The sequence below is a fragment of the Emydura macquarii genome, unplaced genomic scaffold (genome assembly GCF_026122565.2).
Source record: "Emydura macquarii macquarii isolate MOO-44397 ecotype Brisbane River unplaced genomic scaffold, CSIRO-AGI_Emac_v2 contig_1253, whole genome shotgun sequence".
Taxonomy (NCBI): domain Eukaryota; kingdom Metazoa; phylum Chordata; order Testudines; family Chelidae; genus Emydura; species Emydura macquarii.
The window spans coordinates 74210909-74230369 of NW_027131390.1; the positions used below are offsets into that span (position 1 = coordinate 74210909).

The 19461-nt window shown below is 37.6% G+C and overlaps 1 protein-coding gene across 3 annotated transcripts in view; it reads right to left on the reverse strand.

Moving 5' to 3' along the window:
- Window positions 1–19461, reverse strand: part of MAP3K20 (mitogen-activated protein kinase kinase kinase 20) — a 121557-nt gene that overhangs the window by 93060 nt on the left and 9036 nt on the right. For all 3 annotated transcript variants that reach the window (XM_067549229.1, XM_067549228.1, XM_067549230.1), the window contains exon 3: window positions 1844–1931. In XM_067549229.1, the coding sequence (XP_067405330.1) occupies window positions 1844–1931 (88 nt within the window). The remainder of the gene's footprint in view (window positions 1–1843; window positions 1932–19461) is intronic.

The window sequence follows — 19461 nt, forward strand, 5'->3', positions numbered from 1 at the left end:
CCCTTCTGGATCCCAGTCCCTCTGCTTGTGGGATGGAGTCCCATCATGAGATTTCCCTGAGTCATGCAGGGAGAAAGGAGAGCTGCTGCTTTGCCCAGGGAGTTGTGGACCCTCTACAGCATCTGGGGTTGCAAGTCCCTTAAGGGGTTTTTCCTTCTGGCCCAGGTCTTTTGTGGGATTTACCCCCTGGGGTGGCACAAGTGTCCTCCTCATCCTTAGATTCTCTCCCTGAAGTGATCAGAAGCTCCCGATCAGGCTTTGCTGCATTGGAGTCACAGCTCCTCAGCAGAACCAGTGTCCTGAGATGCCAATCTGACTCTGAGCTCCATGCCGTGGGAGTGCAAGGGTCAGCTGCCTGCGAACAGGCAGAGCATAAGTCAGCCTCTGAAGAGCCTGTACATGCTGCCTGATATATGGAACACCACATAGATTTAGTCTGCTGTTTTGGGGAAAACTCTCCCATTGCCTGAGTAGGGGGCAGAGGAGTCCTGGATGGGAGGCACTGCAGCAGTGGATCTGCGTGGCTGACCTGCCAATTACCTGATCCAGGAGAAGAGGAAGAAGGACTGTAAGTTGCTCACTATTGCCCCCAAAATGCATTGAAATAGAACAGGCAAAGGAAATGGTCAGGAATAAAGCAAACTGCCACTAGCAGCTGCCAAGGAAGCAAAAATTGTATGGGCAAACTGGAGAAGGGGGCGTGGCCAGCTCAGGCTGCACCACAATGTGGCACCAGCTCCAGAACTGCAGAGAGGAAAACAGCTCAGACATCTCAGAACTGTGGGAGATGCTGATCTGCAGAAATACACGTGAATAACTCACTTAATGGGCAAGAAAGAGGTGAATACCCAGCTGAGTACATTTATTAAAATATCCTTGTAGTTAAAACACTGTCAAGCAATTCAGTTCATAGCTTGTAAAAATAATTGTTTTGGTTCTTTTAGAAGAGGCAGTTTTTGTCATCATTTCCATACTTGCTTTCAAAATGTCAAACCTATTAAAAATTCAGTGGTAACTAAAACTGGCTACATATTATATTATCTTGCTGGGGATACAGTAAGCCAACAAAATACAGACCCATGCAGGAAGCCTTCTGTGATAATAGATCAGAAAAAAATTGACTCCTTTTGAGGCTTACAATGCTATCGTACACGGTCTATGACAGGAAAATTTATGATGAATTCAAACTGAGTACAGACCATGATATTTATTTATGCAAAGTGATGAGAGAATAAGATAGATATCTCCATTTGAGAAGTGCCTAGTCCTAGAGTATGTCTACACTATGGCGACTGTACTCACATAGCTACAGTGCCATAGCTATGCTGGCATAACCTCACAGAGTAGATGCAGCCTACACTAATGGAAGGGGCTTTCCTATTAGTGTAAGAATATCACCTCCCCAAACGATAGCAGCTAATTTGATGGAAGCATTCTTCCTTCAACTTAGCTGTGTCTACATTGGGGGTTGGGTCAACACAGCGATGGCATTCAGGGGGATGGATTTTTTCACACGCCTGATTGATGTAGCTGTATGTCAACCTAAATTTTAAGTGTAGATCAGGCCCAAGTTGAGAAACCCCCCAAGCCTGCAACTGACTCAATGTGGATGCAGGCTGCCACAAGTGCACTCAGATAGAATTTCAGTAATGTCATTAACACATTTAATCATGGGTGGAAATAGAAACACCATTCCCAATTATATTGATATAATTAGTTTATTTAAGGTTTTATGCTATACACTTACAACTGCAAAACAAAAGCATACAGTTCACAGTTTGAGCTAGTACCTAACAACGTTAGACCTTCTACTATAAAGAAAAGTCAAAGGAAGAGTCCTCACCTGTAACTATGCCATAGTTAGGAGGTTCAATAATGGCTCCATAGAACTGAATGATGTTTTTGTGACTGAGCACACTGAGTATTTCTGCCTGTTCAAAAATCAAAAGAAAAAGTTAGACAATTAAAGTGTAATTACTGCAATAATATATATTAGCCTTCATGTACCAACCGCACATATCATATTCAGAAAAATAATGTCCACTTGGGGTATTCTCTTTAGAAAACCTATCTATCTGTTTCAAAACACGGTGTAAGTTTGGGAGATGCAGAGTTCTTAGCACTTCTGAAAATCGGGCCACTTCTTTAAATGCCTAAATAAGGATTTAGGAGACTAGCTTTTTTGAAAATCTTGATCAAAAAGGACTTTGGGGTTTTTTATTTTTGGTTTATTTTGGCTTTTTGCAATGGAGTGTGTTCAATTTTTTAGCCTCTCAACATTTGCATCTCTGTAATATATTCAAATATTAATAACATTTCTTTTAAAAATATGCAATGATTTTAAAAAGCCCATGTTTTGTACACACACTCTAGAAATGGAGGTTTATAGTATGCAAACACAGACATACATACACCATTATATATTATCCCTTACAAAAATGCCTTCCTTGAAATATTACATTAACCTCAATCATAAGCACTGGAAGGAAAAGTCATCGTGAGTAAAGCACAAATACATTAAAAAAAAAATAAGGGACATCATCAGAAGCAAGCTCCCAAAAAACCAGGACACACCAACTCAAAGCAGCCCCAAATCTGCCAGAACAACAGATGCAAAATCTGCAGACATATCTCCACTGCTAGTGATCACATCCCCTACCAGCACACCATTCATGATCCATGAGTCCTCAACACACCTATCACAACATGTGGTGTACCTCATCCAGTGCACTAAATGCCACAACAACTGTGAAGGTGAAACAAGGCAACTGCTACATACACAAATTAACTCACTCAGAAAAACGATAAAAGACAAAACCACCATATCACCCACGGTGAACACTTTTCACAAAACAATCACTACATATTGAATCTCTCAGTCCTCATCCTCAAAGGAAACCTGCACAACACTTTCAAAAAATGAGCCTGGGAGCCTAAATTCATAATTTTGCTGGACACTAAAAATCATTATCTTAATAAAGACACTGAATTATGGCTTATTGCAACAAACCCACTGACTCCCCTTTTTTGTTCTATGAAAGCAAAGGTGTTAACGGGCCACTTCACCTTGAATGGTCCCTTAGACAATCAGTCTGTGGACCCACGCTAGTCCCTGAGATCTCCCTGACACAGTTTAGCAAGGCATCAAACAGGTCCCTGGTACCAAAAAGGTTGAGAAATACTGCCTTGGAATATGCGTTAACTACTTATCTTAAACAGTTTGTTCCACCTTGTATTAGCTGTGACACCCTGAGTACCTTTCCCATACCTGAAGAACAACTCTGTGTAGCTCTAAAGCTTATTTTTCTCACTAACAGAAGTTGGTCCAATAAAAGATATTACCTCACCCACCTTGTCTCTCTACAATGAAAAAAGGCAGTTTGTCAACCCCAAAAAACTACGCAAGGCTTGGACCTAAAAAAGTTCAAGTGATTCCATACGAACATTACCAATCACCACCATTTATTTCAGCGGGTTATGTGGTTGTGGGGGGCTGGAGCGGTGGCACTGGAGAATATACACAGTGAATTGTTCCCCTATCCTCCCTCTGAGAATGCTGCCTCAGATCAAATTTGGAAATAAATACTGATCCTCATTAGACCATCAGGCCAGCCAGCAGAAAACGAACTTTGCTGTTAATAAATCAGTTAATTGCACAGCATGAGGCATCTTCACTCTTATGCAAAATTACAGGGTTAGAAATGTTTAGCTACTCCAGCAATCTGATTAGCAGAACATCCCTAAGTGTTTTCTAATATTTATTAATGTATTGTGCAACAGAGTTTGATTATTTACATTCCTGTAAATAAATGTTTGCTGTGCTTATAATGGAAATCTTCAGAATCATTTAGAAGAATTTAAAGCAGACTTGACAATGATTTAGTCCCAAAGTCTTACAGCATTTTAAGGGCTTTGAACTCCAACATATTCCTGGGAGAGTTTAAATCTTAGCTGTTCCCATGATGTTCTACACTGGAAGAATGGCCATTCGGGATAACAGTGTTAATGTTTCATTAAAATGATTCTATTTACTGATTGCCAAGACTAAAAGAAGCTCAAAATGATAAAGATTTTGGGTTAAATGCTGAAAGAATGTTTGGCCCTTCAAAACATAAAAAACACATTCCCAAGGACACAATATTAAGGAGCTTAATATCTAAAATTACAATACAAATACAAAGTACTAGGAGACTAGGATCATAAAATTGTGTAGCGTTCAGAACTAGGTGTTTGCTTGCTTTAATGTATCACTTCTTTGTTTGATGAAATACTGAATCAAAATAAACGATCAATATTTTTGCACTTTTGTATCTAAATATTAACAAAAATAGCCCCACCACTGTAGTCAATGCTAGAGCTCCCATAGATTTTGATGGAAGCAGAACTGACCCATACTGGCTATTATTTTAATGAATTTGCTATTACTAAACTGAATATGATGCTTAATAAGCTATTTATATTTCCTGCTCATTCTCAAATGTGGGTAAGTTAGTTCTCTGAGGACTATATTAATGCAATATTCCAAGTCTTAGAATTTACATTCTATGGTCATGAGGTTCCCCCATTTCCAACCCTCTACAATATGCAGTAAATTAAGAGATTTTTAAAAGTAGTCTGGATTTTTAAAAACTCTTAAAAATAACCACATAATAACGACAGGCAGTTGCTAAACTGTTTGATCACTAACATGAAAATCAAACAACGAATATAAACCCCTCTATTTTTTTATACCTGGCAGGAAACCATTTAGTGTTTTGTATATTTTCTCATAAAGTTTTATAAGGAAGGGGTCAATAGTTTTCATGCCCCAGAGACCCCCAAAAGAAACTGAAAAGCTGTTATTCAGCAGAAGCCAATTATTGTCCAATTAAGGACATGTTTGTTAAACCCATTAAATCTTCTTTCATATTAGCGAAGTAGGATGAAAAACACATGATGCACAGTGTAGTCAAAAGATTTGACGTGTCAGGAACATTCAATGAGAACTTTTAACAGTAAATAAAGCAGTTATCTGCTCTGAAGAGGACTGTGCTCTCTCCAAATACACATCTCATGGATGACTTCAAACAGCAATTGCATTATGAAAGTCCTGCTTGTATATTGACTTAAAACTGGAAGGAGGTTGGTTTGGTTTATATTCCATTTAGGGGATTACTTGTCCCAATTTAACTTCCACAGTCCATCTGAAAGAAGTAAAATTTTTAAGACAATGAAATTATCTAGTTTCTAATATAAGAGATTCACATATTCAATATTATGCTGGCACTGATTCACAAGCCACACCAAGAAAATAAAAGATAAATTGCACTATTGAATTGATATTGTTAGTACTTTTGTAAAAAAAAATTAATCTTACTCTCTTGAGTACTCTTACAGAGACATATTAAAAAAAAGTCATTTTTTAAAAAGTTAACGTTAAAACTGTTTCAGTAGTGTTCAGTTTTCACGCAAAAACAGTATTATATTTTTGTTATTGAAATTCTACACCTTTTAAAAAAAAGCCCTAATGGCTACAATGTGTAGAAATGAAAAATTATTTGATCCAGCCATGTCCCATTGCAGTATAATGGAAGATTATATATTATTACCCTGCCTGTTTTATACACACTGCCCCAACACACTTTTTTTCTTTTGCAACAGAGATATGTTTTTGGTCACTTAATCTTGCAATTCACACACAATGGGAGACCCAAGAAACCATGCAGAACCCCAATTAATTCCCAACATTGCACACATTATATGCAAAGGCCAAAATAACCCAGGGGGGATCAACTGCAGAATCAGGGCCTTTGTTTTCATTATATTGTGGGCAACAATTTCCTGCAATCAGGGAAGGAGAAGTTGCTGACAAAAGCTGCCGAACCTAGGATAAAGCTGAGTAAGGAAGGGCACTTTACGCATAAAATTATCATTACAACAGGGTCAAAAAAAGTTTGAAAACTATCTTCTCAGTTACAAATTCACTGCATTCTGCTAAAACATGGCACAGGCATAGGGGAAGAACACCTCATTTTTCCATGGATTTCAATAAGAAACCCACTGAATCCCAGACAAATCCCATAGGAGTATTACATTGTTCAGTGTACAGCATGGAACCATATCAAAATTTTATCTTAGCACACATGACAGACTGAAATCTGCCAGGTTTTTGTTATGGTTACTGATTTTCTGTTTGTTTGCAACAGCAAAATCATTTAAAAGCTACAGATACTGTGTATTCGTAAGGAAACAGATATAAGGTTTCAGAAATTAGTCACGTTTTGTGAACTTTATTTGAAATTACAAACTTTAGTATCTGGGAGCAGTTAAAAATTAAAGCTGTCTCACACTACGCAGCAACACTGGATAATTGTGGGAGGGGCAGATTAGTGCTCTAAGCATCAGGTTTGAAATATCCAGACTCCTAGAAAACAGTATTTTTACCCAATAGGGTCACTCTGGTTTTCTGTTAGATTTAGGGTGATCTTCCCTTTTATTCTACATCATTCTGCAAGTGAACTTCTTATGAATATCTGAGAAGATGTTAACCCATATCTTGAATTCTCCAGAAGAACAGAGAAGTAAAATGCCAAAAATTTCTGCCTATTCTCCAAAAGCAGGTGAAATGGGGGCTGACCTGCATCTGGATAGTGCTGTACTGGAGCAAATGCAAGAATGTCTGAGGAGATCATTTTAGAGATCAAAATCACTACAAATTTTATGTGAACCACCTCGCTAGGGACAACAGCATAAATACAACAGGCAGAACACCCCTCTTCCCAGAAGACTCTCTTCAAGCACCCCAGCACTTGGGAGCAAGACAAAAGAATCATTTAAAGACTGTCTGAAAAAAATAAAAAGTGGAGACCTAGGGGTTCAGACTCAGTGCAACAACCGCATCCCAGAGGGGGTGGGCAGGGAAAGCCCACTAAATATTTCCTGAGGATGCTACCAGACTTATTGCAGCTGCCTACAGATAAGAGTGTTGGATACTTCACACTTTTTTAGAAGTTTCATATCCTGTTTCAATTAAGATAAAAATGCCTGGACAACTGCAGAGTTCCCAATCTGCTAGAGAAGCAGAGAACTTTCTTGGAGATACTCAACTAGATCAATTAGCACAGACTGTCCAACAGAGGTAACTGCAGCTACTGAAAAACAGACTGTGCTCCACTTTTCCAATGAGGTTATCATCTTTCTGCTAAGTATTTTTTCAAACTCAGTTATGAAAACTGTAATTTTCTCTAGGCAAAAGCTGTCAAGCTCTTAATGAGCCCTCACTTTAAGCCCATCTTAGCGTAATGAACCCAATCTACTGCAACTAATGGCAGGGATAGTTCTTTATGGGGAATCCACTATTTGGATCCCTAATGATTGGTATAATTCCAGAAAATCATCTTTCACAGGACTGGTTGAGCTCACTCACACTAAAATAATACATTGCAAGATGCATTGTCTCCATTTTACATTAGAACAGCAACCATTGGGGAATTGATTATTCTTTTACTTTCTAACTGGGCTATCAAAGTTTCTGCAGAAGCTTCTCTTCCAAACACGCCAGTGAGTGCTCTGCCCTAGAGTGCAAGAACAGAGTAATGAATGACAGAGTAACCTAAAGAATGTCTATTTCAAAGAAGGGCAAAATGTCATTGGAAAAATTCCCCAGCACCAAAGCTATGGTAGTGACTAGCTCACATATTAAAGGAGGGAATGGAGCTGCAAATTATGGGATCTTTTACAGAGTGTAACCCCATTCATGTTTTGGGTCTTTCCCCTCCTAGATGGAAAAAGCCTTTGTAATGCCATACCTGTTAAGGCAAAAAGTACAGAAAACTGGAGATTCAAGGCAACTGTTGCTTTGGCCCTCCTTCTACGACCGCTGGCCTCCTGGAACATAGGAATCCAGTCTATTACATCACTCTGCCCTGCTAGGGTGATCAGATAGCAAATGTGAAAAATCAGGACAGGAGGTGGGGTGGGGTGTAATAGGTGCCTATACAAGACAAAGCCCAGAATATCGGGATTGTCCCTATAAAATGGAGACATCTGGTCACCCTATGTCTTGCACACAGCTCTTCTCCAACAATAGAGACCGTCTTCAAACCTATTGCTTCACAGACAAAAATGGATGGCTAGAATGACAGGCTACACTGTGCCCCTCTAGCCATACCTGTACAGTTGAGAGCAGTGCTCTAAGCTAGGTCTCTACAGCTGGAGTCCTCTACAAAGCCCTTGAAAAGTCCTGTATAAATGACAGCAAGAACTCAAAAAGTTTCAGGACATACGGTTTTTATCTCAGTTTCTGAACAGTTAATACTTTTCTTCATTTAAGGTTGAACATTTTATTTTACGTAGAAACATGGCTGATAAATGCTAAGCCTACTGGGTAGAGATGTTCAAAAAATGACTGAAAAAATGTTGAAACTGTTTCCCATTTTTCATAATTTTAATGGTAATTGTATCAACTTTTTAAAATGATCTTGAAAATTATTTCAATTAATATCGATAAAACGTTTCTATTAAAATATCGATTAGTGTCAGGAAATTTCATAAAAAGTGAAAACTGATAATTTGTCATGCAGTTAAGTTTTCAAAAAAACCCACCCAAAATACCATTTTTGGATGAAGAATCTTTGTGCAAAAAATTTGACCAGCTCTACTACTACATTGTGCGCGTGACATCTATATTCAATTTTTCTTCTAATTTTCCTACTTCTGTGCTGAATTCTCTATACAGAATCCCTCTCCGTTTATAGATCTCTCTCTTTCTATCCATCTACTTTCTGACAACAGAGACATATTAATGATTATTTGGAAATGTTATTTAATATTTCACTGCTTGACTTGTTTGTATCCTTCCTCATCTTAATTACCCTAAAATTCTTTTAAAAGGTTCAATTTTTTAAAATTATGTTGATTAAAAAAACCCCAAAACTCTAAATCAAAACAAGAATCCAAGACAGCTGCCACAAATAAAAGTGTGCAAAAAAGATAGTAATTTAAAAAGCAGTATCTTCAGATCTGCTAGGAAATGGAAACTTAGAAATGCCCATGGTATTGTGTTGCTAATTCAGGGAATGATCCTGGCCCCAGTGAAGTTAATGGCAAAGCACTAATTGTCTTTAACAATAGTGGACTGTTAAGAAGCAGTGGACATATATTACTCCCTTACCACCACCAAACTTCCTTAAAATGATTTCAAAGACGTGCATGAGTGGTGGGTGGAAGATAGCTAGATATCAAAATATTTACTGTGGTTGTGTATTTGAAACACTGTACAGTTCATAACTACAGCATATTTTGGGCTGAATACATTAAGAAACTCGAAACATTATTACAACCATATGAAACCATGTTTACATGTATTTTTGTATTTGTAAATACTGACAATTCCACCAAGCCACACCTTCAATTTTCACCTTCTCTCTCTTTCAACTTTTATTAGAAAATAAACCCAAACAAATGTCAGACATAGAAATGTGAGATGGAACCATGCACACATCTAATAGGAAATTAGAAGAAGTTATGTACGCAATCAAAATCTACGTTAGAATACTGAGAGAATCATAGAACTTTGCATTTTGAGATTAAAAATAGCATTTTTTTCCCACCACTCCCCATCTCTTTTTGTACCATCTTTACAGATGATCTGTGTATCTTTGATAGATGAAGAAAGAAAGGAGGCTGGAACATTGTATGGCACTTAGGAACCTCCAAATCAGTGACCCATTGTGCTAGACACTGTACAGACAAAAACACACACCGGACAGGATACAGCAACAGGCAGCTGCTAATGAAAATCACATTCTCAATCTAACTGCTGCATAAAGTATTTTGAAGTCTAGGTGGTTGACAACTTGGTGAATCAGGTTGTCTGTCTTCTGGTACAGTCAGATATTTCTCAGGATCTCTCAAACAAAAGGCTGTCAGGTCACTGCTCAAGAAGCCATCTCAGCAGACAGTCTCTAATGTCCCTTTTTGGAAGGAACCTTATTGATCGGTTGTGACAATACAAATCTGACAATACCTGTAGTGCTTGGATTTTGTTGATTGATTTCAGTCTGATTTCTTCCATACCCAGGTCTAAAAGAAAGTGCTGATCATTTTGGTTAAAGACCTCAATTTGATAATGGACTAAAGTCAAAGGCCTGGTTCTGGGCCCTCCTCCGGCTGCTTTGTGCTGTTCTGATGGCCCAAAGTGACCCCCCTAAAATCTAATGTTGGTTTTAGCTACTACAGCTGCTTGAAAAATGGGAACAAATCATCATTTATTTTGCCAAAATTTTAAAATTTCAATTAAATTGAAATTGAAAATTTCAGCCAGCACAATTAGGTGCCTAATTTAAGTTATCCACATTTATAAATTTTGGTCTTGATGTTGCTTTAGATTCCACTTTGTTGAGAAAGTTTGCGTTCTATCATTCCCCACTATCAAAAAGTTCATCATTTTTGACAGGCAATTTTGAGGCACACAGATGTTAACATTACAAAATCCTCCTTCTCCTTCCCTCCCTCTTCCCCCACCCCCACTCACAAAGTGATTGTTTTAGTTAAGAAAAATGTACCTTTTTTATTGTGCATGTACAAAAAGAAAATGTAAGATTGATAGCAGTCATCTGAAAGGACTCCTTTTGTTCAAAGGTCTTATTGAATTCAGATTTTGGATAGTTTGTAGTAAATGGCATAGCTAGAATTATACTGAAGTTGTAGAGTTCAGAGACTAATTCTTCAGAATACACATTTTAACAAAAGTGTTCTTAAAAAGACAGAAATGTAACCATTCTTCTTTTATTGCAGACAGGGCTGGATTTTAACTGTAAAACTATGTATAAGTCCAATCAAGGTGAAAAATCCTCACCTGAAGGCTCACAATCAAAGGACCCCTCTCCATCCTTTCTCAATTTTTCTATTGCCACAGTTCTCTTAAAAGGATGTCTTGATAGAGAACCTGAAGAGTGAAAAATTTAAAACGGTGCGACTGAAATGCACCCATCAAAATTGGGATTGTGGTCTAAACTTAACCAGCTCAAACCTAGCAATATGAATGTATGCACACTTCTGCCTAACAAAATTTGAATCAAACACTTTGCATCTGATTCTCCATGTGAGCTTTTATGCAAACTTCTAAAGTGCAAGGAATCCTGGGGTGGCAGAGCTATTCTGAGAGCTTTCACATAGTTCATGTAATTAGGGAAACCACTTCCTTTGATTGTAAGTGTTCAAAACAGCTGAATTTCTTCTATCAAAGGAACTCTGTGATTTGGGTCATCTCTTTTACTTTCTCTTTCATCTTTCTCAAGATGAGAGGTGAGACTGTAGAGCACATTATTTAGAAAAAAAAGATTCCACTTTTTGTTTTAGGGATTGAACTTGGACTATTCAAAAGGTTGTCATTTGGGAATCTATCTTTCTTTCCCTCCCTCTGTTTCCTTCTTTTCTGCTAAGGCTTTTCTGTGGCTCTAGTGAACATAGTCCAAAATGCCAATTTAAGGAGAAGAGAAAACTAGAATATGGTACATAAAGAAAAAGATTGTAGTTTTTCTTTGTACTGTTTTGGCTGAATATGTAATTATAAGAAGCTGTATCTGCAAGATCTTGGCCTCTATCGTATTCTCTTCTTTTATCGTTCTAAACACTGACCAAGCAAAAAAGAAAAATGTAGACATTTTTAAAAAGGTAAAGAAAACTGCTAGCCTATCTTTGAAGATGTCTATGGGTTTCTTTCTTTCCCCAAAAGTGAAGTCAGGTCACTATCTGAAGGCAAAAGAACATGCTGCTGGAGCTAACAATCAATGCCAATGCTGTTTCAGTATCAAATGTCAATTAACCTGATCTACCTAACTACAAGTTAGGTGGACATTAAATGCCAGGTTCCCTGCAACAATGACCACCCTGATCACATTTTTAAATTCCACCACCTAGGGCTCAGAGACAGAAGAACCCACCTCATAAACAAACTTTTAAAATCCCCCAAATATTTTTTTAAAATACTTTTCTTGATTGCACAACTTGTCGAGCACACCTAGCTGCTCACTTCTGTTGTATGCAACTGACCAACCGACCATGCCAGCTCCACACACACCGAGGTAATACATGCTACTGCCATGAATAGACAGGAAGCATTGGATCTCCTGGGCCTCTGGAGAGAAAAGGCTATGCAAGCACAGCTACAGACCAGCCATAGAAACGTGGACAACTGTAAGCAGATTGCATGCGGGATGCAGACAAAGGGGTACAATAGGGATCCATAGCAGTGCCACCTGAAAGTGAAGGAATTTCACCAGGGATGCCCCAATGCCAGAGAACACGACAACAGATCTGGTGCTGAGCTGCACACCTGCCGCTTTTATGATGAGCTGCATGGCAGACACCCCACCAGAACCTCACAGACCACCATGGATACCTGGGTGAACAGCAAGGAGGAAGAGGAGTGGGGAGACGTGGCAGGAGACTCCAGCCATGCTGTGAGTCAGGACCTGTTTGAGACTACCAAAGTCTAGCCAGTCCCACCAGGAAAGCATGGATGAGCTTAAAGAAGGGGAAAGGACCGCATGTAAGTGTGGCATGCAATTTTTCTTACAATGGCTCAATTTAAAGATGGCCCCCAGTCCAAATTAACAAGATAGGGCTCGTACACCGCTAGCCTGTTTACTGCAGCTGAACTCATCGCAGAGCGGCATGGGAAAGTGTTCTACGATGCTGGAAAAAATAAGGCAGCCATCCCTAGAAACCTTTGGAAGAGGACTGCAAAGTACCTCCATGAAAGTTACATTGAGATCTCTCAAGAGGATAAAAGGAACATCCCTATTCATATAAAGGAAGTGCTCCCATATATCCCTCCCCTGCCTAATCGATCAGGGGAATAAAAGCAGATAGCAACTCTGCTTCCCTTTGTTGTACTGCTGCTTCTTTTCATATGACTAAAACAACAAAGAGTTGATACCTTTGTCTTGTTAATTTGGGGACGGGCGGGGGCCATCTTTAAATTTACCTATTGTAAGGAAAAATGCAGACCACACTTATCTGTGGCCTTTCCCCTGCTTCAGGCTCATCCTAGCTGCAAATTCAGAAGAATCATGTATTCTGTATTTGCAATATCCATGTGAAAGAGCTCTGTGGTATCCATGCTTCCGTCAGAGATAGCAGAGGCCAAGAAGTGTTGTGAAGGTTTGTGGGATTTTTTTTTTTTTTAAAGCATGAAAATTATGAGATATGGATGGCACTATAGGATGGAGAAAATCACATGCTGGGAACTTGACCCTTGAGTCCCAGAGATCCCTAGGCAAGTCATTACTATCCTACAAAGGCACTGCACCAGAAGGCGGCACATCACACACGGGGATAGCTACCTGTGATGCATTGCATTTTACATTGACAGAAGAACTCCTCATAAGCAAACAGTCATATATCTACACATCTAGCAATATACTAACTTCTGCAGCTATTCACCAACATAATTTGCATCAACCAAAGTCTGTGGTGTAGACATGGCCTTATTCTGAAAGAATTTCTCCAGCCAAGCACCTATTAGGGCTCATGTCAGGAAAGTCTTGGAAAAAAACAATGAACTGGCTCTATTTCTATATTTCCACAAACTAATCCAAAAAACAAAAACAAAACCCCAAAACAGCACAAGATTTTATTGTGCAATTTAAAAAATTATTACGTAACATTGGTATGTTTACTTACTCATGGAAGAACTGATTCATGTGGTTCCCAGTTACTGAAAATCATAGAATTCTAGATATTATTAGTAAAAAGCAATTTTTTGAGACTGTTACAGATGAAAGACACATTACCTAGGGCATATCATCAATGTCCAAGTGGATCAAGTTATAGCCAAGAAAGAAAAGACAGAATAACTTAGGTGTTCTGAGGAAAAGGCCATGGTAAAAATGTTGGTATAAATACCTAAATAGATAGAGAGGGGGAAAGGAGTAGAAGCCAGTGGAATTCTGGACACAATACTCGACCTCAGGGCTTTTACAAATGTCCGTACAGGATATTATCAACAGAACATATAACAGGTAGCATGACACGTTTTAGATTTTTACCTGTCTGTCATTAAGCATTTATACCGTACTCATCACCATAGCATACTCATAACTCATCATTTGCATGCAAATGCCTTATAAAGAGATTATTATAAGCATAGCACATAGCCCCTTACTTGGTCTAGGTGATTAAAGGGGACACTCCATGTAAAACAAACAGAAAAATCACGTTTGTCTGATATGGTGTAAGGGTGGAATGATTTAAATCAAAGCAATTTAAATCACAGATTTTAATCAAGATTTAAATCAACAAGCAGGAAACAATTTAAATCATCAATTTTAATGTTTTGCAGTTGTACTTTTTAGTTATGCTCATAAAGAAAGGTTGATTCTCATTGGTTGATAACCAATAAAACGTTGATTTGCAACTAAATATAGCTTTTATGCTAAATTTGGTGCTTCTTTTTCCTAACCAGGAGGATACATTACATCTATACACATTTAAGAAATTATATAGCTTAATTTACATTTATTCAGATATTTCATTTTTACATGTTTATTATGTTAGAAAATGGTGAAGATGCATTTCTTATTTAGCAGATAATTTTTTCTTGTGATTTTTGTCAAGCTCTATTTCAATGGAAATGCAAATTAAATTAAAAATGTATAAAAAAGCATTTTAATGTTTTTGTTTTATTTTATTAAATACACCTACCTTAAATATGCAGGATAAATAAGGAAAAAATGATCAAGAAGTTTATTAAACCATGTTTTGCATTTAAAACTAACTGATTTATTAAATAAGGAAGGTATCTGTAGTTAGTGAATTGAGATGATTATTTCTGGTCACTATGATCTTCAAGATTTTGGAATTAGTAGATCCCATCCTCTCACATTTAGTTTTTATTCAGAGATTTCAAGAGGAAAACACATGTTCCTTCTTTTTCAACTCACAGTTGGTTTCTCAACTTGGAATGAACTAGTCATTGATCTGAACTAGCTGAATGGACTGAAATGAAGAGAATAATCTCTCTGCACCTGCAGAAGAGACTACTGCTATCAAAAGCTTGTTTATTTCTTCGGTAAACTCTGGTTGCAGGTGCTTAGCCAGTGACTTCCAGAAGTTCAGTGTGGTTTCATTGTTTTTTTAAACTTGGCAAACATGTGCTGCTTATTTTATTTAAATTATTTTAATAGATTATTATAAATTTAGGCCTTAACATAGGTTGACAATTTCAAATTTGATTTCAAATAGGTTTATTTTTATAAATAAACCTGTTTTTAATTTAAATTTAAATAAAAAGTCTGATTTGATTTTTCTTTTCTTTTTTTTAAATCATTGATTTTTATATTCCCTGTACAGTTTTAACTACTGTGGTCTCAAATAACATTTAAGATTACTAGGGTTGAAAGAGACTCGAGAAAAAATATTTCCTACTTCCTTCTCAAGTTGACAGCACCTTTGGACACAATCATTTAGCGTGTTTCCCTACAGCTAGTTTCTCTTGTTTGTGTGGGTATTTCTCAGGACAACATGGGAGAGAAAAAAAACAGATAAGAATTAGAAGAATGTGCTTGCAAAAAACACAGAGTGGCAAGAAGATTTTAATAGGTGTAGTCTCTGTAATGATTTTTAAACTACTTTTTTTAATGACTGGTTTTCATGTCAATACCATCTCTACTAGTAGGACTTGAAAAATATACTTGTGATGATTCTCAGCCTTTCTTGGGTGAGTGACAACTTGTGTAGAATCTAAGCTTTCATTTTAAAGAAGTTGTGTTCCTTCTTGTATGCTTGCAAAGTTAACTTTCCCAATGTGAACTGAATGCAAATCAATTCAACACTCTCGTCCTAAGTATGCAGACAACTTCACTGACTTTGTTGCTGCTACTACTTATAGATTTTGTTTTCACTGATGCTACGGGGAACCCCAATTTTTAAAAAATAGAATATTATATGCTGGTATATAAGCATAAAATGTTAGCTCTGTCTTACTCTCAACAAACTAGACTACCATGGTGATTTTTTTTTTTTATTTTGTTTAAATTTTATTTTTGCATTATAAAAATCATATTGGTTTTTCCACATGGAAAACACTAAGAGCTCAATCATCCCGGTCTTGAGTGGATGTACAAGATGGAAGGGAAAGAAAAGAGGGTGCAAGGCCCTTTCCTTCTTTCAGTCTATGCAGGGGGCAAGCACAAACCCAGTGGGTTAGCACTAACCCAGGTCAGCACTGCCATGGGCACTAGCCTTCCTACATGTGCTGGGATGGACATATGGCCCAGTGACCACTTCTCCATATCAGCTAGCAGAGCTGACAGGCGATGGGGTGGTGTAATCAGGATAGCACAGATAACGGTTATCCAAAAGTACATTTTAAAAAAATGTTGGTCTTCAATGTGATTTTTTTTCAAAATAGCAAATTATACAAATAGGGTTGCCACTATAGACAAATGAGTAATGCAACCTTGCCTCCAAATTTAAAATAATCTCTGAACCTGCATAAAACGAGAAGGAAAAGGAAGATGTATACTTTTCCTAATGCCAAAAGCTTCAACAGCATACAGGACACCAAAGACCAAAACCACCTCCCAAACCTTACTGATGCAAAAAGTCCCAACTGTTAGCTGTCAAACCCTCAGCCTTCCTATCAAATCTTCTGAAATTCACTCACTGTAAATACAAAAATTTGCTTTACAAAAATTTTTAAATTGAGGCAGCATATATTAAATTTACTTTCAAAAGAATGAATAGACAGAATATCCCAGTGCTTGGACTGGACATAGTGAGCAGTGGGAGGATAGAAAAGGGAGAGAGGATCAGCAGGGCCACATATGCATCTACGGCTCCAGCTGTATAATTTAGATTCACTATGTCACATAAAGCTTTGCGTATAACCTATTACATGTAGTAGAAATACTTTAGGTAAGAGGCATGACATTAATATGTACCTCAATGTGGACATTATTTTAGAAATTACCAACAACATATGGCTATACCATATTCATAACCAGACCAGTCATGTGAGAAAATACAGGCAATTTTGTGTCTGGGCTGGGGTACATTTTCATCACAGTATGGGGAGGCTGGCACAAGGGATTAGCAGATACAGTTAAAAAACAAACATACATAATACACAATGAAAAAAGAAAGCCTATTTTTTCCAGCATTCTGAGGAGGTCACACCATCTCTGCTAGACATCTATAGTGTTTTGGCATCATATTGTTTGTGACAATGATAACACTGAAGACTTAAGTAGCATTTGTGCTGATGCATCATTTAAGACTATCTTCTGTCCACAGTCCCAGGGAAAATGACACACACAAACCCAGAAATCCTACAGGATTTAAGCCCTCCATAAAAATCTCCTGTATTAAAAACAGTGTAAGAGCAACTTCAGCAGCACACGCGGCCAAAGATTCTAATTACAAGTCTCTCCCCTGGCCACAACTATTCATTTTAGAAAGTTTGAAGTGGACAGTGTAGTAGCCAGAGTTCCCTGCCCAACGCATGCCACCCGTCAGTGGCTGAGGTGGAAGAAGAATAGCAGACTACAGCACTCTCCTCAGAGCCAAGTTAAGTGTCTTAAATTATTTTATTTTTTGGAAAAAGACAAAGTGAAGCAGAAGGTAAGCAAGGCTGGTTGTAGACACCCTTTCTATAATCGAGCAGGTTACTAAGAAGATGGCCTGTTTCCCCCTCTTAAATGTAACAGAAGAATTAAAATGAGATTCTCAGAAGTTTTAGTAGAAGAAACATTCTATTAAAAAGTCTTATTTGCAGATACTGAGATGAAAGGAAAAAATAGTTCCCATAATGACCAAATTAAATGATAAAATGACATTAAAATCACCCTTCATCCCTACACCTTCCAGAAAGGACATCCATTCTAGACTGGCACCAAGTGTTTTTAATATCTATAAACTGCAAGCAAAAAAAGAGCACCTCTATTTTTAGTCCTGTCTGAGTTACCTATCAATTTCAGTTTGTTTATTCTTTTTACTCTGTTGCTTTTCTCATGTTGCTCACAAAAGTCATTTGCAGTTCCTACTTTGTGACCCAGATTTAGCATTACCACATACTCTTTTTTAAGATTGCAAACATTTGTGAGCAGCCTAGTGACATGCATGTGATTGAATTGAACTCATCTAGCCTGGAAGTTATATATATGGGCAGCCTTTACAGGAGAGATCCACTCTGGAGGTGTATCACAAAATGAAAATGCACACAGACATTTTTACCATGTAACAAGTCTACTTGTATAAAGCAATTTAAAAAACAACAACGTAAGCTTCTTGCATATATATTTCATACAGTAAAATCTGATAATATTAAACTAATCTAAATTGGAAAAACTGAGTAGTGAGTAGCCAGATTCGGACAACAGCATCAGTAAAAACATGTTTCGACACCTGATGCTCAAGAAAACTAAAACACATTATCCAGGCATGACTGACAGAATAAAACACAGATAATTAGTAGCACTCTCAAAAATAACATTTTTTATTCACAAATAGTAAGGCTGGTGAACCACTGATTCTCCAGAAATATTTTTTTCAGTAACAGTTTGGTTTAATTTGCTTTCCTTTTAGCCACTATTCCCAATCTTCACCTTCACAGTTTACAGTACAGCTAGTACAGATCACCATCAGCACCTATGATGGATAGATACTATAATGGTTGTGTTTTCTTACTGCTGGCATGATACATAAAACTGAATTATCCTTTGTGTGTGTAAGTATTCCTGCTATAAAATCTAATGTATATACTTGCTAGAAATGGAGAAAACAAACTAGACGTATTGCTATTGTCCATCAACAGTGTGAGGATAGTTTGCAAGGTTTCAGAGTACTGCTAAAGAACAGTGATTTTAAAATTAAATCAAAGCATGTTTCAGGCAAAATTCCATCAAGAAAAATCTGAGCTGTGCAGCAACAGTTGCACATAAGAGCTAGTTTAAACTCTCTAACTTGCACAGGTTCTTTATTTTATTTGCTAGTTTACTAGTTGGCAAAAATAGGATTTCAAATTAAGTTTTTCCAACACTGTTATATCTGTAATCATCACAGTCTGCTAAAAAGATATTTATGGAAATGAGCTGCAGCATCCCAGCAACCTTAAACTATAAAAACATATTTCTGATTATAAGCATGGTTTCTGAGAACAGTTACTCAAAACCCCCAGGGCCTCTGTGACCTGTGATGAATAATGACTGAACTGCATGGTTCTACAACACAAGAGAGGGGGTTTTGTTAGCAGATGCTGCTCAGTCAAAATGTAAAGAGGCGGCATCTAAAACAATGGGTGAATTTGAACATTTCCATCAGGTGGAAATCTGTGCTGGTTATTGAGTTAGGGATGACGTGACTGAGGATTAGCAGCAGTTTGCAGGATGAGGCCCTTAGGGGCCTAATACAACTCTGACTGACTTGAATTAAATTCAGATCAGTGTCCTAGACCTTGCTTAATTCATTTTGACCGTG